At 41.9% G+C, this 26,019-nt stretch overlaps 1 protein-coding gene across 4 annotated transcripts in view; it reads right to left on the bottom strand.

Annotated features, from left to right (window-relative positions):
* GRIA3 (glutamate ionotropic receptor AMPA type subunit 3) overlaps nt 1-26,019 on the bottom strand; it is a 143,672-nt gene that overhangs the window by 32,862 nt on the left and 84,791 nt on the right. For 2 of the 4 annotated variants that reach the window (XM_041485258.1, XM_041485257.1), the window contains exons 7-12: nt 23,660-23,827; nt 20,369-20,473; nt 18,988-19,095; nt 17,607-17,813; nt 7,708-8,084; nt 662-860 (exon numbers count right to left, since the gene is read on the bottom strand). In XM_041485258.1, the coding sequence (XP_041341192.1) occupies nt 662-860; nt 7,708-8,084; nt 17,607-17,813; nt 18,988-19,095; nt 20,369-20,473; nt 23,660-23,827 (1,164 nt within the window). Of the gene's footprint in view, nt 1-661; nt 861-7,707; nt 8,085-17,606; nt 17,814-18,234; nt 18,632-18,987; nt 19,096-20,368; nt 20,474-23,659; nt 23,828-26,019 lie in introns of those variants that run through there. The other 2 variants (XM_041485259.1, XM_041485260.1) reach the window with 2 other exon arrangements.

The following is a 26,019-nucleotide window of genomic DNA, read 5'->3' as shown; positions in this document are numbered from 1 at the left end:
AGATCATATTTAGAGTTTCTAATGCAGTTCAGCCTGTGGCTTGGCAAGAGGAGAAAGGAAGAAGGATCTTAAATAGAAGTGTGCACCTGCCCCTACCCCCAAATGTTGCTGCATCTCCCTAACCAAAGTGAAAAACAACCAGAGTTCTGGGGTACAAAATTTTTACCTGACTGTCAGATACAGCCACAGCCAGATGCTGGTGAGCAGTGAAGACACAGCAATGGCAGCAATCATTGCTCCACCAGGGATGAGCAGCACATCGGCCTCCCATCCCCCTTCATTCTGGCAAGTGAGCACCGACGTCGGATGGCATTACTGGCTGCCAGCTGGGCACACACAGCAAGTAGGTCAAGAGCATCACTCCTTGCAAGAGTTTTCTCTGCTAAATATTGTGCCAACCACTGCATTATTGCTCATCAGACCAAGGCTCTGAAACTGGTGTTACAAAACCCTTCCCGTGACAGCAGAGGTTGAGTTTTCCATCTTGAGATGTTTCAGGTTAAACAAAACCACCCATTTTTGATAAAATGCCTTTTGGTATTAAAATCTGCACTCAGGCCTATCCTGATTGCACAAAGCATAGGATGGCTATTACAGCTTCATAAAATCAAACCTCTGAAATCCATTAACTAGGCACTTAAGGGAGATTTAACAGACTTACTCTAAAGAATTCTTTGGTTGAGCCTGAATCCAAAGTGCCATAGGCTATTTCAGTTTGTTTAGCCAGGTCCTCTGCACTCTCTATGGGTGAAACCATCCTTTCCACCGTAAGGAAGGCAGCGAGATTAGCAGTGTAGGAAGAGATAATGATGAGAGTGAAGAACCACCAGACTCCTCCGACAATTCGCCCTGAGAGAGATCTATGGAAAAACACATATCATTAAATTGCTTTGAAGACAATCCTTGATTTTTTTCTTTCTTCACTGAAGAGAAGTTCACATGCACAACCCTTTTGTCCAGATCTTCCAGGTATCTGTGAACAGGTGGACTGTGAGCCATCTCCTGATAACCTCCCTCAGGAGTGAAAAATCAGTGCACACCTGGTCTTACCTAGTGCAACTCTTTTTGTAGTCTTTCAGTGAAAACAAGAACAGTAAATTACAAGATAATTCGTTTGAGGAGAGGAACAAGCTCTCCTGACTTCCACAAATCCTTTGCTTGGAGAAGGCTTTTCCCAGAAGATTTCTCTTGTCTCTGTGTGCCCAGCCTTTCCCAGTGCTGGACATGCTGGGATATGCCAGCATCATGTCTCTTTGCCCAGCTTAGAGGGCACCAATGCACCTTTTACTGCATCCACTCCCAAAATGTAATGTACAGTAAACTGCAAAAAGGAATCTTGATGAGTAAACATGCAAAAGAATGCACCAAAAATGATTCAGTATCCTTCTCTCATCACAACCTAGCAGGAATTACAAACTGAATTTGCATACTGAAGTGAGAAGAGAGGCTGGTTTGGTTTATGTTTTATGTTAATTAAAATTTGCATGTTGCACTGTTCCAAGTCAAGCATATCCCTGCTTTATAAGCACCAGAGCAACAGAGAAGGAAATAGAAAAAAATCCTGTGTTTAGTTTTTGTTGCAGTCTTTGATTTTTTTTTTTTTAAAGGGATTCCATAAGGACTTAAGAAAAAGCCTATTTGCAAGCATGTAATTACAAAATGCCTAATGGTCAGAAGGTCTGGATCTTGTCAGCAAGAGCTCTTGATGCTTTACAGCAACTGAACATCAACCTCAAAGTATTGGATCTGTGCTGAAGGGTGGCAGTGACACTACACTCAGCTGGGTGGGGAATTTCATTGCCATGTACATTGCTTGTTCTTCAAATACAGCATGTTGACCAAGAATCATTTCAACTGCTGAGACAAAGCTATTTCATGTTTTCCCTTAGCTGTACTGATACCAATGGAGGAAGAATCAATCTCAGAAACATCTGTGGAACCTGGGTGCTGCAGTCCTCAGTTTGTGTGAAGAGAAGAAATAGAAAACTCTTACCTGTTTATTTGTTTCCTTCAAACCCCTCAGTGCCATCCCCAGACAGTGGGTACAAGTTGTCCTACCAACAGATGGAGATAGGCAAAACCAAAAGTCTTGTGATGTGCCCCACCCCACCCACACAGGGGGGTTTGCTGGTAAACTGCCCAGTCTTGGCCAGAGCCTGAGATTGCCTGAGCCATTAAAAAATGCCATTAAATTATTGAGAAAAAAAAAAGAAATGAAAAAATGTATCCATCCAACATTAAAGATCATAACAAAGACAAAATCACCAACACAATAAAAACAGAGAGCTCAATGTGGAATATGGGAGAGGAATGTGGAGAAAGGTGAAGCACCACTGTTCTCCACTCTCCTTTGCCCAAGGAGCTAAAGCAGCAGCTCCCACTGAGAGGGCAGATGAAGGCTGGTTCTTCAGAGTAGGCACACATCCACCAGATCACCCACAGGTGGAGGAGGCCTCCCTGCCTGTCTTGATGGCCTCCCAAGAAGGTAAGAGGCTTCTAAGTTTCAGCTTGGGCTGTGGAGCCATTGTGCTCACTAACACAAGGCTACTGAGTTGCTGCAAAGAGAATTTGCAGCAATATAAATATAGAATAATGCCTGCAGTCAAGGAATCTATCTACCTTACTCTGCTTTCTTTGTAGGTACCATGTGCGTGGGATTTCAGAGAGGGCTGCAGGCCTTTTTGGCCAGCTTCCTTAACAGGTAGGGTTTTGGCTTTAGCTATTTGGTAAAGCTTGATACCCTCTTATTTGGGCTGACACAATTTTCTCCAACTACAAATCAGCGCCTGCTGAACTTGTCACATAAGGCTACCTTTGGAGCCAGCAAAGAAAAAGAGAAGAGCCTGACACCTCAGAAAGAGATTTATCTCACTTGCTGTAGTGTGGGATAAATCTAAAGTTGTCCATCTGTCTCATAACTTCGGAGGGAACAAAGATGCCTCACTAAACCTACAGTCTATTGCTTTCAGATGGCTGTGTCAGGTGAAATTCATCCTCCTTGAGCTCCTTTCTTCACTACACACTTTCCATCTTCAGAGAAGACCTGGAGTTGAACTTCTCCTCCCTGCAATGATGTGGACAATTTCAGAGACAGATGGAGGAGGGGTTTGGCTAGCAGGTCCAGCAGATCAAACATCTACTCCCCTACTGCAGGACAAGTTCTGTCTGGAGTTTCCAGGTTCCCATGGCCCTCTTTGCTTTAAGGCAAGTCTTGAAATAGGAAGAGGAAAAAAAGACTTATCAGAGTGTTCTGATAAATTCAGTGGAAGCATTTGGAATTAAATAGTATGTGTTCATTTTCCCTACAGTTTCCCATAGGAAATCTCTTACTTGCATTGGTAGCTGCCCCTTCTGTTGGTAGGACAGATGGGTTGCTAGGATGGAGATGTGCAGAAGAGAAGCGTTTTCCAAACCAGTGAAACCTCAAGCTCCCATTATTGCAACAATAAAAGGTTTGTGCCAGGCTGCATGTTCAGACAGCATCCTACACACTGAGAAAGGTAAAAATACCTCACCCCAGAGGTCTGGTAACCTGCACGAACTAAGTCAGACAGATACAGGACAAACACCACCTGAGAGGCAGGAGAAGATGGGAACAGGGGGATCCCCTGACGAAAAAGGCACTTCCCCGAGGGTCCTACGTGCAAGAGAGGGGTCTTGCTAGATGGGGACCAGGGCTGTTCTCAGAAAAATTGAGGTCATTTCAAAGAAAACTGGATGTCACTAGAGTTGTTTCTCCCGGAGTCTTCCAACGAGCACATAAAGAAGGATTAAACAGCAGCTACTACGGAGCATCTGGGCTGACAGAGCTGTCACTTGGTGTCACAGGATGAGGCAAAAGAAAAATCAAATAAACCACAAAGTTGACACTGAAGGAAAGACAGACAGAGAGATGAAGAACAAGAACATGAACAAGCATGGCCTGGCAGCCTCCTTGACCAAAGAACCCCAGTTCCCCCCGTCCATCTGCTCAAACGAAGACTCCTTATACCCACTGCAGGGGCTGGCGTAGAGGGAGAAAAAGGGTTAGTACAGGTACACTGGGCTGGTAATCAGAGAGTGCTGTTTGGTTTATACTGCAAACCACAGAAATGTTTTTCTATTACTCAGAAAATAATTATAGAAAACGCAATCAAGCTTTTAATACCAGCACCACTGTTTCTGATGCAAGCCATACCTGTCCACATGTGCAATTATGTAATTAAAAACTATCAATTAATGCTTTAGCTTAATATAGTTTTCCAAATCACCTCAATTGTATGGCATTATTTTAAAGTGAATTAGGGTGCTAACAAATGAGAGGAGCAACGCAGATCTGGAACAACAGGATTATAACTCAATTGTCAAAACAAAGTCAGATGGTGATTTCAAAAGCAAGTAAACAGGAAGAGCGCATACCTTGAGAGGAAATTTAAAAGGAAGCATGGAGTCAAATGAGAGCAAATTAGTAACAAGAGAAAAAACAAAATAAACATTCAAATTCACATTTAGTTTCCAGGAGAACAATACATATAATACATTCAAACAAAACTTAATTTATGAAAATAGCTTGGATTTTGTTTCTGCTCAAGGCCATAAAAGATATTTGATTTCCTATATTACAGATACATAACAAGCTTCTCACGCTACTCCATTTTTAATTGGGCTCTTTGGATCGATACAAGATGGTTGTTATGCTGACAAATAACCTGAACACCTGTCCTAGTGTGGAGCCCCTGATACCCTGAGCAGAGCTCAGCTGGTACCCCCAGCCCGGTGCTCGCGCGCCCCGCCAGCCCTCGGGGACACGACGGGCACACACAGCATCTGAAGCGCTGGCTTGAGATGCTCCAGCACAGGAATGGCAGTGGGAGTTTCAGGAATGTCAGGCTACCCTCTCATTGCTACTGTGAAAATCCCACAAAGACATTCCCATGGCCTTTAATAGGAGTCTCTTGAGTCTTCTGCTGTGAAAGCAGGGGCCTAGAAATACACCCTCTAAATGACCAACCTTGAGATAGTTTTTGATAACCCCCCTGTCTTTTTCCATCAGCAATTAATTAATCTAGCCTCTTTGTTTTACATGAATAAAGAACACAATGAAAACACATGCTCTCATAAGAGATCTCAAAGATACTTTTGCTCAGAACTGTGTTACAAATTTGACTTTTTTTTCTGATTCCATTTGCTGTACACATCTTACATAAAAGCAAGCTTAATAATCTACTTTTGATCCCTCAAAAGTGAATTTTCAATGCTTTAGCTCACTATGCAGAAAACACAGCAGCCTTTGATAGCAGAACAAAACTGCTGAAATAAATGTTGATTACATCAAGGGATGCACTAGCCCCCAGCCTTTGGCTGCTCTCTGATTCTATTTAGACGACTCCTATTAAATACAGAGAGGAGAGTATAGGGATATATCCTCTGGAATATCCACACAGCATACTCACCGAGGATAGATCTAACTAGTCATTAGATGTCACAGCTGTTCCACACAAAGGCAGCTGAAAGAGCCTTTATCAGCAAGTACAAAAGTGATCTCTCCAGACTGCTTGTCGGCATCTCTCTACGAGTGCTGTACGCTCTCATATAAGAAATTTATTCAGACAAAACTCACAATGGAAGAATGAAGCCCCTTTTAGTGGCAATAAAATAGTATGAAACAGTCATATAGTCAATGCACTGTGAATGGTGTAACCTTACAAAGATATGGATTAAGAATGGAATACTTGGGAATAGTCCCTTCTACAGAAAAGAAATTTGACATCTTAATCAACCTAAATCAACATATCAGCCAAAGGAACAGTGTTTCTGGAATTTAAACCAAAGTATTAAATTTCTTTTTTTTTTTTTTTTTTCCTGTAACAATGCATATAACTGCCTGAAATGTTATCATGGAAGATAACAAAATAACTGGACAACATCTTCAAATGAGGGCCATATATTGATACTGAGCTAATAGCTTCTGATGGACAGATAAAATAAATAGATATAGGGCTGTCTCTCTCCTTTTTTTTGGTAGGTATTTCCAAGGCACTTATTGTGGTTGTATTGAAAAAATCCAGTGTGTTCCACTTGTTATATAAGGTAAATGGCTGACCATGCCAAAGAGTCACATGAGAGCTTCCCAGAAATCCTATGCACTTTTATTTAACTGTCAATAACCAGACCTAGCAGAAACAGATGCCTGCAGCTTTCCATGTGATGTCCCAGTGCTTATTTCCCGGTCCTTTATATTGGGCACACACATGGTCAACAGCAATTTAAATGTTATCCCTACTCATCCCCGTTAACAGCAAGCACTGGGGCAAAGTGGCAGTGCAGGATTGAGGCATAAGGCAGAAACAGGGAGTGCAAACAGGGGGAGGAGACCAACAGCTGTCAGTACACAGGGAGCAGCACACCCAGACACCAGGAACTGGGGAAACCAACAAACACAAATTTATAGCATGATTATTGTACTCTAACAGACAAAATCATGATCCTTCCCAAGAAACTTCATAAAAATTTTGTAACTTGCTTCAATGAGGCAACTCAAGACTCCTAATGCTATATGGATCAGGAAAACCTGGCACCTTTTCAATGATTCAGGTATTGAAAAAGGCAACCTGGAGATCAACAAGGTGCATTTTGAATGTCAGTACTTAGGGAAAAGATCTTTCTCTTCCTCTAAATAGCAACTTTTTAAAATGGAAAACTTCATTCTGTTTGTCTCAGCAGGTGTTTTTAATAAATAAAATAGCTGGAAACTGGTTATTAAATGATTGTCATAACATACAAAATTATTGCTTCATCACTAAGAAACTAGATAATTTTACTGCTTATAACAAACAAATCACCGAAGTATTTTACCAGTGTAAATGCAGAAACACGACAAATGTTATTAAAAAAAAATCTGTGGTATGCATTGTTAAATTAAAGGGAGCTTTACTATTTTAATCTGGTTTTTAAAATACTTCTATAAAAAGAAATATAATTCTACAATAGTTAATAGCAGTTCTCTCTGTTAAAATTGGTACTAATATCAATCATACTTTACTACAGCCTTATCCAGAAAGAACGTCTTCATGAGTAAGAAAAATCTTTATGGAAACTGGCAATGCTTATTAGACCATATTGACTATGAACAGAGGGACAGCAGATTAGACTGGACTGAAATAACACACGCAGAGGAGAGCAGCACAGTACATCTGGAGACATGAACGTGTGCGAAATGGTGGTAAACAGAAGGATGAAAGGATGGTTCAAAAGAACAAAACTGGAGAAATTAGGCTCAAAAGAAAGTAAAAAGATGAGCAGGAGCCTTGATGGGAGTGGAGATGCTTTAAAGTGCTGTTGCATGTGACTTTCAAAAAGAAATCTTATTTTGCAAAGCAGAATGTGTTATATGCACCAAGGAGATGACCGTAAAATGAGATATGCAGCAAAAACACGGTAGCCCTCCAAGCATTGCTGAAAACAGAAAACCCTATGCATTTTACAGCCTCAACATGGTGAATATAAGTTTGGCAGAAATGCATAAATGGCATTATAAGCAATGCTACTTACTCTGGAGGCAAATGTTAGCAAGCATGGTGGCTTGATGAGGATGCTGAATATTGAATGGAAATGTCAAAATAAAAAATTTGGAATTAAAAAGAAATTTGAGAAAGTAACATATATGCACCATGGTATCAGAAAATGACCATAAAATGCAAAAAGGTGATGGAGTGATATGGAACAAACCTTGGAGAAATATCGCATCCTTGCTGCATAAAGGCACCCAGGGAAAACCAAAGGCTGTTAAATATTCCAAACTCATTTGGAGGGTCAGGAGGATTCTGAGGGTCACGTGGTTCTTCAGTGTTGTCTTCCAAGTGCCACTCATAAGGGCTGAATCTGCTGACTAGGAAAAGAACTACGCTGACGCCAATGTAAGCAAAGACTATACACATCCAAATTTCATAAGCCAAAGGATCCAGGAAAGAGAACACGCCTGGTTTAGATTTCTGAGGCTTCTTGATCATGATGGAGATGCCCAAGCTCATAAAGGGTTTGGAAAAGTCTATGACTTCTTCTCGTACCAATGTTATGGTGAGGGGGGCAACAGCTATATCTGCTCTCTGAAAAGGGAAAACAAACCCAAGTTAGTTACAAGTCATACACAACAGAATCACAATCTAGAGTCTCAGGCTAATGAATCAGATGATAAATTACAAGAGTGAGTGGAAATAAATTATTTGCAGACTATTTTGCAGTTGCTGAATTTAAGAGCTACATGATATTAACAGAAAATTATTAACAAGTAAAATTACAATCAAATCTGTGCAAGGGGCTCATGAGAGCAGCAGATATTTCTATTAAGTTAAAATGGATGAATAAATACTACACAAATTGGACAGTGAGATGGCAATCAACACAATGTCATTTTCTAGTAATGTCTGTAACCACCCATTTGTCTTGAAGACTTTGGACAAATTCTGTGTTTGCTATGTTTTAATTTTCTCTTTTTCATTCTTTCTGCAAGTTCTCTCGCTTTACTGATTAGTTCAAGGTCTTTAAAAGGAGCCCATGAGAAGTAATCCATTACTGAATTTCAGCTGCACTTGGGTGCTGCTACTTGTAAGCTCCTTCAAAACTCCACTGCAGTAAGGGACAGAAGGGGGATAGGAATCAGACAGACCCTTTCTGTGGTCACTGAAAAACAGTTAACACAGATTTCTGAATCCCTGAGGGGTAAACAGCCTGGATAATCTGAGGAGAATGCAGTGCCATGTCTGCCCTCCTGTCTTAGAGAGCTTGGCTCTACAGGCTGGTAACAGACTGTGCTCTGGGGCTGTGACACCTGGAAGCACAATTGCATCTATTGCATCATTCATCATTCACCTTCCCTTCAAGCTATACATCCTTGCTGGATTCCATGGGCTGGCAGACATGTAAAAACAAATTACTTAGTTTCCTGATTAAAATTAACATTCCAGAATAGATTTTCAACATATTTAACTGTACCTGTATTTCTATGCTACAAAGATTCAAGTCATGCTACTTAGATACCCTAGCCTTGATCCAGCCAAGTACTCAAGCAGGTGTATTTGAATGAGAATGGAACGGAATGCTAAAAAGAGTCCTTTTCATTTGAAGAGTGTTATGAGAGTCTACATACCTACATACACTATTTTTAACTCTAACTATTCATGTTATTTGTATTTTTAAAGATGGTCTTTCATTGGTAATTAAGAATTTCAGAAAGAAAAAATGGTTCTTAGGGAAACCTTGACTTATCAGTACGTAAACCACTGTGCATCTTTTAAATCAGATTTTTTTTCCCCATTAGTAAACAGGCATCTCTTTCTGGTGGAAAAATAAAGCCTGATTAAGTGGAAGTTTGAATAAAAGTTAATGGGAAATGTTAATAAGATATGATTAAAATCTGTGCCATAAAATAATTGAATATGCCTTTATGTAAATCTTATGGTGATGTACGTGACTGTCATTAATATCTGGTCTGCTCCTCCTTCTAGCTATTGGTTTGGTTTTTACATTTGATAAGCAGAAATGGCAAAGGCTTCTCATACAGCTGATCAGAGCATCATGGGCTTGGTGCCTGCTGGTGCTCAGAGCACCGTGCAGCCATCCTGGAGCACTGCTCAGGGTTTGCAGACCAAGGCCAGTGACAGCCTTGTCAGATGAGGGCTGGCCCTCCCCACAGCTGCCTCTCTCTGCAGGGCACCCATCTGCACACACAACCCCAAGGTTTGCTCCAGCCACACAAGGATATCTCTCAACAGTGCATACCAGCATGTGCAGCTACAAGGTACATGCACAAGTTCACTGCTTGGAATAATCTGATAAAACCATGCCTGGGCATGTAAGGAAGCCACTTGGAAATCATGGCCCTGGGTGCCCCCTCTGACAGCCCTGCTCAGTCCCTTTTGACAGTCATGTGTACTGGGACACTGCCTTTCCCCTTGAGTGGCCCTTTCCTCAAGGAGAAAACCTCAGCTGATTTGTGGTCACTTACTGCAAAAATCTAGCTGAATGTGGCTTGAATATAAAAACTGAAAATGCCTTTGGATGCCTGGATGTTTCCTGGCTTTGCAGATGAATGTGTTCATCACCTAAGTAATGGAGAGACTGGAGGGGAGGATATGGGTAGAGTGAGGTAACATCTTTGCAAGATGTTGGAATTTGCTCCGTGAGGAATTTCCCCAAAACACGTATTTCTCTTATAGGTGCTGCTTGTTGAGCTCCTGTTAAATACCAGATGTCTGCAGTCAGGGTGAGATTCACACAGAATATCAGTTTTAAATGTAGTCAGAGTCCACAGCCAGCTGGAAGACTGAGCACTTTGACCATGCCACTGTACTTCCTGTTGAACTAATGAGGTACTTACAAATTAATCCTTATTAGAGCAAGCTTAATGGATCAGGACCCCTGTGGAGAATTAGCAATGGCTTCATGTGAAGCAAAGCTTAGGTGGGAGGCAGGTGCCTTCCTGCCAGGCACTTCTGCACATGGACTGTCAGCCTTGGAACACCCCGTCAAGGGAGGGAAAGGCTGCTTCAGCTGTAAGAGCATTTAGTTTCTGGAGCATTTTCATGGACTTGGAGAATTTTAATTCTCCCAAAGTAATATTTTAATTGCCAAAGTAAACATGGTGGAACTCTTCCTAAGTGCTGATGCAGCATGCAATAAGGTCTGTATCTCCTCCATGCCCAGCTGAGTTCATGCAGGATGTTCCTGTGGGGGGATGAAGCTGATGCTGAAGCACAGACAAATCACTTGTTAAAGCCCTGATTGTTACTGTGTTCATATCAAACAAGGCAGATTTCTCTGTAAATAATTTAAAACTGCCTTATAATATTAAATGGGATACAAATACTAATTTTCTGATACATCTCAGTCTTCCTGCTTTCCTACTATCCCTACCAAAGGCATTCACTGTATTGGAAACACCAAAATCCACCCTTATCCTTTAGTGAACAAATGGTTTCTGCAGAGGGAACAAGCATGGCCACACAGGGTCTCGGGAAACCAGGGCACTGAGAGTGGACCAGCTCCAATCCAACACCCAAACCTGGCTGCTCACTACTTCCCTGAATATTAGTTGCACTAGGGACGTTAAAAACAGTTCTCTCTTTGGTTATTTATTTACAGATACAGTATTTGAAATGGAGAGCTTATGGAGAGCTCTAAGCACCCTAAAGGATCATTAATAACTGCAGCACTGTTGAGAATTTCCCTCCCTGTTATGGCTGCAGATAAGCAGAACCCATACAAATTGAGCTCGATTAAAAAGAACACAACCACAAACATGCCCTTCTTCATACAGAACTGGAGAGGGGTTTAAGAACCTCAACAACTGAGCTTTGCTAATCACTCATGACTAATGGTGTTTCAAACATCATCTTCACTGCATTTGAGCCGGGCAAGAAATGTCATGGATTCCTCTGAGGCTTGTTCTGTCTTTGCCTACTAGTGTGGGAGGGATGGATTTAGAGAGGACAGGCAGCACAGAGGCGCTGCCCACTCTGCTCAAAGATGACCCCAGGGAGCTGCAAACCTCCAGACTCTTATGGGGAGGGAGAAAAAAAATAGCAAATGGAAATATCCTTCTACATGGAGAATGAAAAATGATAAGATGCTCCACCTCTGTAATCCAAAAGGAGGAATGGGATTCTTCTGCTTACAGACCTACTGATGACTCTCAAATTCAAAGCTGTGCTCTAGAGACAGTGAGATCTGGGCTGTGCTTCTTCCTGCACAGGCTCTGGGTCACTCCTGCTTGCAGAACTGAACACCTCCTTTGCTAAGGGTCACTTTTCAAGAAGTGGGTCTGGACTGCAGTCAGTTTGTGTTAATGGAAAGCCAGGCAGCACCCCAACTGCAGACTGTAGCAGAGGGACACTGACCGACTTCCATCAGCACCCAAACCTCTGTGCACCCCAAAAGTGCTGAATGTAGGGGCACCTGAAGAGACTGCACTGCAATGCTGACTGTCTCAGAGCATGTTTTGACACTTCTCAGTGCAGTCTGAGTTTCCAGGTACCAGAAAAGAGCATCAGACAGAGCAACACATCACCTGTGGTATCGGCTGGTAAGAGCTACCTTTGTAAAGGCAGTCCAATATCCCCAAGGATACTCAGGGTGTGTTGAGAGGCCAGGTTATGGGGGCAATGTGGTTTTAACACATTAGCTCACACTTATTTAAAGCCAATAGGTCATACCTGACTAGTAACATGCTGCATTGAAGTCTTAATGTGCCCTAGCTGAGCAGTGTAAAAAGGTATTAAGGTGTTAAAATGGCAGTTGGCCCTGTCTGCCACAGTTTGTCAAACTTAAGTCCATTTGTGATTTCTGTGGATGCCCACAGCTCATTCTGACACATTCCTGCCATTCACTAATGGAATTCACACATAAAGGCTACATCTGCTTTTGGGGCTGTGGACATATGTGCGCTTCCTCTGCCTGTGCATGGACTCAGGTCAGCCAAAGCCCAGGACCATGGCAGTGTGGCTCTGTACTGGGGCTGTTGTCCTGTCCCCCAGCACAGCTCAGCCTGGCCAGGGACCCCACATCTGTCCATGTGTACAGGACAAGGGTCTGTCTGAGCTGCAGGGCAGCAGCATCAGCTGCCTTTGGGGGCCTGGACCTGGGCTTTCCCCCTGCAGAAACCAGGAGTGAGAAGCAAAGGAGAAACTTCACCCACTCATGGCACAGTCAGGCTCTGCCACAGACTCAGAGCATGTGGGAGAGTTAAGGAAAAGTAGGGATCAAATTAGTCTGCCTCTCTGCTACGATTCAAAGGCCGTATGTGCCACGTTTAGTATTTCTGCACACTGCTGCTAGAGCCAGAGAGGCCAGCCCCACACGGCGGGTCAGTCTGCTCAAGGCAGGAGATGTGTCGGCAGTCCCACTCTGACAGACTGCGGAGGCTGCTGCGTTCTGGGGACTGCCTGTCCCTTACCGCCCTGCTTCACTCCTTTGTGCTATTTTACATATTGAGAGGTTTTTATAAAGGCTTGTTTCAACCTGAGCAGAGTTTTAAAGGCTGTAAGGTCTGGCTGCTCTTGTCATTCCCAAAGCATTTGTAGTTACAATTAAGATCTGTGTTAAAACTACTGTCAATTAGCCTCAGCGCTGTGAAAAGCACCAGGTCTGGGGAGGGATGGCTTCCCCTGGCTGAACAGGGAAGGAAGAACAGCAGCCTGCTTTAAAAAGGGAAGAAGAAATAAAAGCCTACAGAAAGAGGCTGACCCCAAAGAAGAGAAAAGACGACTGTCTAGTGCTCAGCAGCTGGTGGGTACAAAGCCCCGAGCACAGGGGCCGAGGGAGGTGCTGCTGCTCCTCGGCCCCTGGGTCACTGCAGGACAGCACTTGCCTTGCTGGACTGCTCTGCTGGTTAGATTTAAATAGCAATTCAGTTTCCTGGACTAAGAATGATTTAGCTACTTCCCTTCTGAAATGTCCAGGGAAAAAGTTTTACCTATTTTCTATTTTTATTCTGTTGAAAATTTCCACTATTCTTTGGAAATTTCTCTTAGTTTAAAAAAATAACAGTGCTTGAATGGGTATCTGGTAGGATGAAGAATTTTATCTTTACACCATCTGAGTGAAAGAGGAAAATTAAGGGTTTTTTTTTTCAGCCTGAACTGACACTTTTTGACTTATGAAAAATCAAATACATTTCCTTTTATACAAAATTTCATTATTATTATTAATTAATATTACAATTATCATTACTAATACTACTACTATCACTAACATTTAAAAATTGCTAAACCACAAAGCTTTGTTATTCCCTCTCCAACAAGCCTGCTGGGTTCTCCTGCCTGAAGCAGAGGAGTTTGGGAATATCTGCTCAGGCAGAATTCCCTGCCTCCAGGGCTGCCATCCCTCTGTAACCAAGTGCATGGGCATAGCCTCTTGCAAAGCCACAAGGCCCAAGGGGCAGAGCTGAAAATGTCCTTGACTTCAGGGACCCTCCAGCGCAGCAGACTTTTATGCCCTCCAACCAGACCTGACGTGATGTGAGACAGGGGAGGGAGCATTTCTAATGGGAAGCATTTGAGTGTGTAAATGTCAATGTGTAACTCTAGGGACTGCTCCAGTCAGCCCAGCTAATGCCGACCTCCAGCGAGTCCTTCACGGGAGTCAGGGCTGTGGCACCCTCCAGACCTGCAGGACGGTGACACAGCACCCCTGGAGTTTTGGGTGCAGCTCAGTGCAGACTGGGGCCCCTCCCCTCCATGCAGAGTCTGGAGGTTGCCCTTTCTCCCCTGACCCTGCTGCGTTCCACAGGAATTGACAGCAATAGTAACAATGAACTGGCACAACCTAACATTAAATACAGTTAATTAGGGTTTTAACATTAAAATTACAAGCCATTCATTTCCTATGATTGTGCTAAGAGCAATTTTAGAAAATAGTTGCGTGAATGGGGGTATGCAAAAAGGGTTCAGTATTCAAAAAACTGGCTGAGGTGCCCCAGCAGTGCCAGGTGGTGGCAAGGAGGCTGCTGGGTCAGGAATATGCTGTATTTGACAAATGACTAGTCACTGCTTATCACTTGAGACAAATGCAATCTAAAGGATTGTTTCTGCCACAGCTCAGCTGAGCTGCTGGATAACTGGTACCAAAACCAATCAGGCCCCTTTCATCCTACCAAGTCTATCTTCCACAGATGCTAACAAAGGTACTTAAAATCTAATCTGCCTCTTGTCTTCCCAAAATGGAATCCAGAGGAGCCAAATTTGAGTAATTTTGCTGACAAGATTCGCAGGGGCATTATCTTAACATAGTTTTAGCTCCCTAATAGCGTTTTAAGCCCGTGAGACATAAAGGAAAGTTAGCAGGTAAATGAGGCGCTTGCTCCAAATAATCAGCACTTCTAGAGCACTTCTCATCTTCAAAGGGCTCAGTGCACATCCTTGTGAGTGTGGTACACAGTCCCCTCTCCACGGATGGAGAAAGAGGCCAAGGGTATTTCACAATGTTTGCAAATAGAGCTGGGAAAAGGTCTGAAGGGTTGCTGAGGTTTGCACTCAGAGTTCAGGGGCTATTTTCCCTGCTTCCAGAAAGCCAGGTGGATTTCCATGCAGCTTGCAAGCTCAGTTCAGCTGGGCAGTTTGGGGAGCTGGCTGAGCAGCACGGGGCTGGAAGCATTAACTTGGGTCTGCACTCAAACCTCACGGGACACATCTGACCTTTGAATAATTGAGCATTGCAGTGGAGAGGCTTCAGTAACAGAGCTCACAGCATGAGTACAGGAACTGCTGGGGGTCAGGGAGGGAAACATTCCTCAATTTTTCATTAACGAGAAAACACAGATGAAAACTGTGCTCAGAATACAAAGGCACTGACCTTTTTGCAGGGGAAAAGGAGAATGGTGGGTGGGTTTGGGGCTGTTTTAAGGAATGGTCTGTGGTGCCTGCAGGGCTGGTTTTGCTGGTGTGGAAAGGTCGCAAGTATGATTAGGGCTAAGTTTGATGCTAAGGAGGCAGAGCTCTCTTGAGTTAGGCTGGTCCCAAGAGGCTGTGGAAAAGGCAGCTGCAGCCAGCCTGCTTATCACACACTGGTTTGGGTTGGAAAGGACATTTAAAGATCATCTAGTTCAACCTCCCAGCAGTAAGCAGGGACATCTTCCACTAGATCAGGGTGTTTAGAGCCCTGTCCAGCCTGACCTTCAATGTTTCCAGGGATGGGGCATCTACTGCCTCTGTGGGCAACCTGGGCCAGGTCCTCAGCACCCTCACAATGAAGAATTTCTTCCTAATATCTAATCTGAATCTGCCTTCTTTCAGTTTAAAGCCATTCCTCCTTGTCTTATCACTACATGACCCTTTAAAACATCCCTCTCCATTTATCTTATAGCCCCTTTAGGTATTGGAAGGTGCTCTAAGGTATTTTTGGAGCCTTCACTTCATCAGGCTGAAGAGTCTCAACTCTCTCAGCCTCTCCTCACAGGACAGGTGCTCCAGCCCTCAGAGCATCTTCGAGGTCCTTTTTGCAGGTGGATCCTGTATGGCAGCTGCACAGACTAATCTTACTGGGCTCAAGACACAAAGGTTGTAGCCCATGTCACACCTTTCCTCCCCTAGTGTACACAGCCCCTGTGCTCTGACTGTTAGCAGCAATTTCAGGCTCTCTTTTGCCATGCTTTTTCCACATGGTATGGTTATTTTATAAGCGAATGAACAAGTTTCATTGCTTGTCACTTGCAAGTACATCAAAAGGACCCAATTACAGCTGATACTCTTGATATTCCTTGAACCACGCACAGAGCAACTGAGGGTATAGGTTTCCAGTGCAGTGTAATTTGCTTGGAACTAAACTAAACCTTTGCTTCAGAGGTTCTCAATGAACTTGTGTTCTCTGAGAGAGTGAACTTCAGTTTCCCAAACTGCACAACTGAGGCATGCAAAGTTTAGAAGATTTGCATAATAGCAAACCTCAAAGCAACAGGGAAGCAAAGAAGTAATCCAAGGGTCCAGAACCCTGTTTAATTTCTGTAATCAGTAGATTCCCCTCCCTGCCACAGTACATTGTTATTTCTATAAAACATTTTCAAGTTGAACAGGCTACCAATTACATAATAAGGCATCAGGACTGACTGCTCCAGAGTAAGAAAACTTGTGAAAATCTAGCAATCCTCAAAAAAAGACTGATTTATTTGAAAAGAATTATCTCACCAAGCATTTTGCAAGAATGATGATGCATCATCCCAAGGAAATTTTGAGGTGACTTTTAGAAATTACACTCAGCCACAGAACAAAAGGATGCAATTGAAATATGCACTTCTGCTCAGATATTTTTAATAAAGGGAAGCTTGTTAAAAATAAACTGCAAAAAAGATTTGGGCGGAATCACAAATCATCTCATTAGCATTTGAGGAAAAAAAGACGAAATATCAGCTTGAGAAGTCTTTTCTGCAAAGCCAATTTTCTCCCCCTTCCATCTGGTTTAACAGTAGTCCAAAATTCTCATTTTCAAAGAGGGTTCTAAAATGGCAGTTCCGGACTGTTTTTGTTCTTACTAAACAAAGTGATGTACACCCAATATAGAAACATAAAGAAGAATGCAATGAATTAGCTGTTTTTTTTTTTTTTTTTTTTTCTGTCTGACTGTTGATTTTTGAAGCCAAACCCAGGGTTTAAAGAGAAAAAACACGTGGGTGATTTCACACCTGCATTGTTTCTTACCCTGAAAAGTAACCATGGAGTTAAATGGGTCTGGTCAAACACAAACCAAGATCAGTGACCCAGCAAGGCTCAGCATCCCAGATCAGACCTTTAATGAGAGGGACACCCCCCACTTAAGAGACTGATACAGAAAAAGGAGATCTGGCAAATGAAGAAGAAGCATATAAAGAGCAGACTGGAAATTCTGCTACAAACAAGAATTTGAAGTTTGCCCAATGCTACTTCTCAACATTTTGTGCACTCTGATTTGGAGAACAGCAGTAAAAAAGTGACACTTTCCTGCAATGAAACAATTAGAAAAGTAGACTATAAAAATGGCAATACAAAGAAATATCTAGAATTTTAAAGGTAGTATTCAAACAGATGATCTTTATTTTGCAGTTTATTAACTTTGAGCATATTTTTTAATAAAGAACATTAAAATGAAGGTTAAGAGAAACTTACCCCATAGACCAGTTCACCCACCATGCCATTCCATATCTTAGTCTCAGGGTCCCTAGCTCCATATTTCCCATCTCCAACAATTGACAGTTTGTATTTTATTCCAACATGTTTTGCTATTTCAGAAGCTAAGTCTACACAATATCCTTCATATCTCTCATTCCCTTCTAGTTGTTCATGGTTTTTCTTATACATTACATATGGTGATTCCTTTGAAACAAAAGTAAAGATCAAAAGTCTATGAATGTAAAATACAGCTGTAAACCACACAAAATGAGAGCTGTTATTATCCTTCATATTACTGGCAAATATTTACAATATTTTCTGCTTTGGTACAGAAATTAGAAAGACAGACTTCTGCAGCATAAAACTCCTTGGCTGATCCTACAGCCACACATATTGTTGACTGTATTCCTAGTAAGGAGCCATTGAAGACAACAGGACTTTTTAACAAAGTTACACATCTGTTTGCAGATTTAGGCCTGATTAGACAGTCAAGTAGCATCATTGTAGCAATAATTCAAATTTTAGTGTTTAAAGACTGACATATCCAATACCTGTACCATCACCACAATTTCCTAAGGCCCCAGTGGCCAAGAATGGGGCTCTGATGGAGATATTTTCAAAGAAGCCTAAGGGAAGCTAGGTTGAAATCCTCAGCAGCATTTTTTGTCACTGAATTCCCTTAGCCTTCTTGGAAAATTCTAGTTGAAATGCTGATTATATCTCACTAAAACCATAGGAGTATAAAATACAATGCTTCAGGAAACAGCATAAAATCAACTCATGCTTAGTAGAACTGCAAAAAGCACAGAAGTCCCAATGAATGCTGTACAGAGCAGGTCTGTAGAGGTGTTGGGACTGACACAGGTGCTGCTGCTCGTGACACACAGGAAGAGCTTTGCTCCTTTGGAATTGCACAGGAAAAGGCTGCTTTTCACCCAGTGCTAGAGCAGTTCCAGTCCTCTACAGGCTTCATTGTGCCACCCTTACTCAGTCCACAGGGGTTGAGTTTACAGGAGCTGTACCTGAGTGAGGGGTGCAAGATTTGACTCTACAGCACAAAGCCAATCAATCTCTGTGCTCATTTATAGGCATGCATAATAACTTCAACTTACATGAGGCACTTAATTGAGTTCAAGTGTCTGGGAAGCAGCAAAGCACAATGGTGAGCTCAGTGAGCTCCTCCTGTGAGCAGACTTACTGATACATACATCAGTCAGCAGCGTCAAGCCCTCAGAACATCTCTGGAAGATACTGAACTTTCCAGTCACTTGAACTCACACAGCATTCAACATCTGCCTCCTGACAAGGTGTTTAACACACCTCAGGAGTCATGTGCCTTGTTTCCTAAACACAAACACACCACGAACATAAAACTTACCAAGATGGTAGTGACTACTATAGTTCTGTTCTCCACAGATGAACTGTCATTAGAGGGCAGCTGATCTAGTGCTGGCACATATCTTTCATATTCATTCCAATAACCAGCCTACAAAATGGAGATTACCTCATTACATACCTTTACAAGGACTCTGATACCTGAACTTGTAAGAGCAACTTACAAAACCTAAGGCTTTGTAATATTTCTCATTCACTGCTTTTGTCATTAAGGGTCTACATTAGCTTTACATCCATTTTCTTAAAGAAACCATGTTCTTAAGCCCAAGAGCAATTCAGCACAAGCCAAATCTAAGTGAAAACACATTAAATTCTCCCTATCTCAATTCACATCAGTATGTTGCCTGTGGAATAAATTCCCATATATCCACAGCATAAGAACATACTACAGACAAGAAAAGAAACTGCACAGCATTCTGAGTAAAATTCTCTGATTTTGTGATTTTTATCCAAGACAGCCCCTGCAGATCTGAGCTGGCTTTAGATGCACAGACATCACTGGCAATGCAGGCACAGCTGCATTATCTCCAGTGTGGGACACAAAACCCTCTGTGAGCACGAGGTGACCTTATCAGCTGGCTGGTGCTGGCCTTTGGCCCATCACTGGGCTATCACAATAGCTTCTGTATTTCTGCACGGCACAAAGTATCACTGTTCTCTGCACCTTCTGGGCCATGTTTAGAGGTATTTGGTTATCAAATGTGCAGAATTGTTTAAGGAGTCTCAGTGGTGATCAAGCAAGTTAAGAACCTACGTCCAGGTGAAATCTGGGGATTTAAGAGACTCACCTACATACATTCTTCTCTCAGTACTTTTGTCACCCTGTCTACCTAATGTTTTTGAACACCTTCCTTAAACTTCTTTTGTAACACTGATCTAGGCAACTATCCCACTTAGGACCTATACTTTATTTAGGAGACAAGAGAATTATTATGAAATTCTAAACAAAACTAAACATAATTTCTGTAAATTCCAGAAGGCTTCAATGGTTCCAGCTTCACTGTGGCTCTAGAGCCCAATATGGAGAGGGAGAGAAAGATGGAGAGGAATATAGAAGATAGGACTAAGCACAGGACCATGACAACAGGTATTATGTTTGGCAGTGAAAAAGCTCCAGAAGGGTTTTAAGGGAAAGAGTTGTCTTTGAAGTTGACATGGAAACCTGAGAAGATGTTAAACAGGGTGAGTGGTTTAGTCCAGGAACTGAATGCAACAAGGTTCCTGGGATAGGGAAGACAGCATGGACGGGGCACTCCTCAGAACCCTGTCATTACACTGCATCTCTGGAATTTTTGAATTTCATTGATTTGTTGGAATAAATATTTGAGATGGTGTTACATCTGGATCCATGTCTTGAAACTCACCTTCCTTGATCCAGCAGCTTTCATTTCATACACATCAATTGTGTAATTTGTTCTCCGCCCATAGGTGTCGAACTGGATGTTCCCTGTCATTCCTTGAACTTGCACCTTGAGGGAATAAACAGAAAAGTATTTTAATAAAAGACTCACTTTATTTTTTATCTATGTAAGAGACTTGTACTGCTTCTGACGAAGCCAGTTGTACTGTTCAAAACAACTCCAGTCCCCATTCTCTGAGTTCCAGCTGTAAATATTTGTTAGCACTCAACTGGTGACTCAGAGTGAGCCAGAGTGAGTTGCATTTAAATGAAATTAGCCCTGCAGGTATGTTACATGTAAGAAAGACTGATCCTGCCATGCTTAGTCACGCTGGGTTCACTGGTACAGAATGGAGCATCAGCGAAGCACAAGCAACAATTAGTGCAGTTAAACCCCTCACAATATGGCACAGAGTGATCTGCAGTTCAGACCAGAATGGCATCTCATTGTTCATTCTGGGAAGTGCTTTATTTTAAGATCAGTCCCAGTGTAGGAGAAAGGAACGAATGTCTTCTCTGAATGAGCACAGACAATTGTCTCTACTGCTTATGGGGTTTTGGTCTCAGTCAGGATGGATGGGTGTACAGACGGTAAGTCATTATCATTACCTACTCACATGAATCATCTGAAGGGGAAGTATAAAGTACTTTGTCTCAAAAAAAAAGCCTTTCTTATTTCCCTGTATGAAAGGATGAGGCATTTTCATTTATCACTGATCAACACTGACAAGCTGTCATCTCAGGCAGAAAAGGTAACAGTTTCAAACTTCAGTAGGGGAAAATTAGCTTTAATATTTAGCAAAAACTGTAGAAGTTACAGGAAGAGGTGCTAGACTAGTCAAAGGCTAGTTTTGGGCTGGTGACTGATCTGCTGGTCACTGTTTAGAGAGAGGTATGAGGCATTGTAAGTCAAAAATTCCATGGACCCAAAATTATCCAATGAGCCAAATTCACACTGCCACATAGAGAGTTTCTTTTTATCAGTAAGTGGATTTGAACCTTTAAAATAGTTTATATCACTACAGGGGCTGGAAAAAATTGGAGGTATTCCTGTCTCCAGAAAGCTAGAGAGATGAATTGCACTTTGAAAGCCAAATTTGACCCCAAGAGGTCTTATCAACTGTGGACTGAGCAAATGTATTTGTAGGGTAGTTGACACATAAGTTGCATCCAGATGTGAGTTGTGCCTGCCTCTGGCATTTACTGGAAGCTGTCTGGCTACCTTAGCACAGCAGTGACCGGGTGTCTCACAGAGCTTGTTACACTGGCTCCATCCTGATGCCCATTGAGACATGAACTTCGTGCACTGGACACCTTTTGGCTTCAAATTTAATTTGTTTCTCAACTCAGGACTTAGCAAAACCTGGCTGCACTGAGACAGGAAGGCTTGCCAGGACTCAAACACTTTTGGTGGCAGCGTGTGGAGGCAATTGCAGAGTGACTATTTGTAAGTGTCCAGATTTGTTCAGGTAAACTGTCTGCCACTGACCAGATGTGTTAGAACCAGCTTCAGAAACAAAGATATGCACAGTGTTCAAGGCTGATGGGAAGAAGTTTCAAGTAATGCCTAACTATCCTGCCAGCAAGATGACTATAGTGAGGCACTGGACTTCCAGCTGCCACAGGATAGATATTTCAAGGATATCTTGGAAAAGGCATTCTTATCTGAGTTGATGCTACAGAATGGAGAGGAAAAAATATTAAATTTTTTTTTTTCTTTTTTTTTTTTTTTCTTTCCTGAGCAAAGATTCAAGATCATTGTCTGAATAGAAGGAGATAAGGTGATGGACAGGAGGGGTACTGGAAGGCCATGTGGGATGATCTTGGGTAGCTCTTGTTTGAGGTGTATGAAAACCGCCCTTACATGACTCTGAATAGCTAAAAAAGTTCAAGGCAACCAGCTAAAAGTCAATCTTCTGCATTTTTTGCCAATCAGGCCTTTTAATATCTTTTTAATATGTTTTTTAATAAGTTCTCCTAAATAAGGGAGTGTCCTATTGCAGTGTTGGTTTTCTCTATTGATATGAATACCTCATATATCAGTACAGTACAAATTCTTTAACTATTGTGAAGATTGAATTTAGTTATTTCTCTTCAAAAGTGTGCAATGCTACACTAATGAATGTGCAGTAAGGGCATATGTTAGGAGGTGAAAAAATGGCATAAAAAAGATCTCTGGCTCTTTTTATGTGAGACTGAACCATCTCAGTTTTAAGAGTCATAAATCTGATTATAATCATCCACAGCTCATTATAATATTCTGATCTAATCCTCCCAATTTGGTAGCTGAGAAAAAGCAGTAATTAAGCTAAGCGTAAGAAGATTGACCTAGGATTTGTTTACATCTAACACAGGCTTAATTCTGATCTCACTCACTCCAGTTCTATGCCTGTCTAATATAATCAATGCTAACAGGTTTGTGAGTTACTTGAGCCAGATTAAAGGCAGCAATCTTGTCTTTTGTATCTACAAAAACATTATCCAATTTTTCCTGTAGTCACTTGCTTTAACACAAATAGCAGACTAAAAAGAGTTAAAAATCAACAATATTAGAGACACAAGTGAGGTAGGATCCCATGCCATAACTAGTGTTAAGGATAAAAATTTGGCCCTGCAGAAGGTAATCTGGCTGAGTGTAAGGTTATGCCAGGAATCAGAAGTGGTTGGAGGCTAAACTGTTCAGGCTGGTGCTGAGATCTATCAGTACTGCTATGACCAACAACAATTTCTCCACTGTTTTAAACCAATCTGAGTTGACTTTTTACTGGCAAATTATCAAAACTGCACACATGCATTTAAGTTCATAAACACATCTATCCCTGCAAGAGTTACAACACATGTACCCAAGACCCAGTCTAGTTGTGTTAGTCAGATTTGCAGGCTCACCCTGCCTTTACAAACCCCCTAGATGTGTTTGATTACAAAATGGCTCATGCTCACTCTCCTGGGAAGCTGGGGTGTCACAGGGGATCTGGGGGATTGTAGGTGCTCTGGTGGGGACAATCAGGCAGCTGCTGCATCAGTACCAGAGAGATTTTGGCCAAAGTTTTGAGAGCTAGTATGCTATACCTTGCCCTCCATTGACTATATTTTCATAGTTCATAGTTAACAGTTCATCATTAACTTTGCTTTTACTTTGTTTCCCCTGAGGAGCTGCAGCTGTTTGTGTGAGTACAGAATCTCTGCGCACATGGAGCAGGACACAAGCACTACAGAACTGCTGCTCTTGCTCTTTAGCTGTTATCTTTGCCCTTACCATTTTCAGTGCTCTTTCTATATCAATTCCTTGGCTCCATGGCACTGCAGGGTTAGCCAGGCAGTCTCCAGCACTGCCTCTCCTGGAGACATCCACACGCTGCCTTCGGAGGTACCGGAAAGCCTCTGCTATGACCAGGACTGCATCATGGGTCAGTGCAGACGTGTACTGCAATTGACACAAAGAGAATATAGCAACAAACTGCAATTTTAGAATTGCCCCAGCTATCACATCAAGTCCTCCTCTTTGTTAGAACAGAAGAATCATGCTTGCTCTTCAGGGCTGGTGACTGATCTGCTGGTCACTGTTTAGAGATGAGGTGCAAGGCTACATAAAACAAAAATTCCATGGACCCAAAATTATCCAGTAAGCCAAATTCACACTGATATTTTTTTATCTTATCAGTAAGTGGATTTGAACCTTCTTTATAATAGTTTATATCACTACAGGGGCTAGAAAAAATCTGAAGTATTCCTGTCTCCAGAAAGCTAGAGAGATGAATTGCACTTTGGAAACCAAATTTGACCCCAAAATGTCTTATCAACTGTGGACCCTTTGCTTGCTTCTCTGTCCTTCAGCTGGTGCTTTGTAGCAATTCCACCTATTTCAATTAACAAATTAAAAATATTTTCATTCTGTGTAGCATATAGCAGCAAAATAACAATACTAGTTCACAACTGCATAAAATTTAATTGGAAACTTACTCATCTAGATGAGCTTACTACAAATGTCTTCAATTCCATGCTGGACCATACTGATACCAAAGGAAAGCTCATATTTGAGTTTTTGCATTAGGCATTTTTTTTGTTTTTAACAAGATTGCCAAGAGAGCTTTGACTTGAAGTTAACATAAATCATTTCTGTTTGGATCACTATCCTGATTAGGTAGCATCTGTGGCAAGGAATAGATAAGATTACTTTTCTTAGGAAACAGCTATATAAGCAAGTAATCACAAAATACACTTTAGGCATTACATCACCTTGGTAATTCACCATCTGCCTTCCCTTACTCCACAATCAATCTGCAGAGGGTGGTTAACTCTGTGGAGCAGCACTCTGGAACAAAATCCCCAGACAACTTAACTTACATGTTCCTGCTGCTGTCAACTTCATTCACTGCTCGTTGCATGTTATCTGGTGACACCCCCCCAGTGCTATAAATTTAGTATCACCTAGAAAATGTCATCAAAGAGGGATTTTTTTTTGATAGTTTTTTCACATGTATCTGTGGTCTGAAAGTTCTTCCCTCCTAGAGTGGCCTGGGCTTTGTATATGACACCCCTGGGTTCCACTGGCATTACAGCACACCTGTAATTTCAGGGTCTGTGTAAAGGAGACCCTCTCAGCATGAACCTACTGGGAGCAATTGAACATGCTCCGTCTGTAAGAGCAGATTTCAAGTCCCTTGTAAGTGAACCTCAATACCTCCACATCATTTGTAAGAGAACAAAAGAAGAAGAAGAAGGTGCACCTGCCCTTCTTTTGGCTCTCTGTGATCTCATAAGATCTTGTCTCCTAAGGAACCTTGTGCTGGAGTTCAGGCCACAAGACCTGTTGCCCATGTGGGAGTTAGAAAGGCAGAAATCCAAGTTTCAGCTGCTTATTCAGCTGCTATCTTTGTGGGTAAGATTTATGATATTTAGAAATTAATTCTATCTTGTAGGGCAGGATAGCACAATTGGAGGTTCTGCATTTCTAAAAACGGAGTATTATCTTACTGCAAGTTCTTCAGTTTGATACCAAACCACAAGAACCCTGCACAGAACAAGGCGTGTCTGCATGTGCAGATCAAGAGAACTGTGTCATAAAAAAGAGTGCAAAGCTAGGGCTGTGAAGAAGGTGATAGAGCAGACATTTCACTGAGCTTTAAATGACAACAGATTAAACTTACTGGGAGTGGGTGGTGGTTCCTGCTCTGACTGTACAGCACAAGCACTCTTCTGATCCTGCCCACCTTTACCTCTCCCTGTGATGCTTTGCAATAATCACTCTCTCCTCTTTTAGAAAGTTAACAAAGGTTATATACATCACAATCCACACAATAATACAGAACTGGACCGTAATTTTAATGTATTTGTTCCTGTATTAAAAAAAGTCTTGTAATAGCTGTCCAATCTAGCACTACACAAAACTTACACACTGATAATTCTTTCAGCAGACTGCGTCAATTGTCAGCCCCTTCCAAGTCATGCCAAGAGAGCTATCTAATTTTCTACTTTATTTGAATTCTACTTATAAATGCATGAGCATGCAAAGAGAAAAAAGAGAGAAAGAAGGGAAAGGCTGATAAAATACAGAATAAATTAAACATCAGGACTTTAATCTCTAGGCAATTTTATTTCCTAATCAAAAAATATTGT

This window comes from Pyrgilauda ruficollis, unplaced genomic scaffold, assembly GCF_017590135.1.
Source record: "Pyrgilauda ruficollis isolate IOZ18807 unplaced genomic scaffold, ASM1759013v1 scaffold7, whole genome shotgun sequence".
Classification (NCBI taxonomy): domain Eukaryota; kingdom Metazoa; phylum Chordata; class Aves; order Passeriformes; family Passeridae; genus Pyrgilauda; species Pyrgilauda ruficollis.
This window is presented reverse-complemented; position numbering and strand designations above follow the sequence as displayed.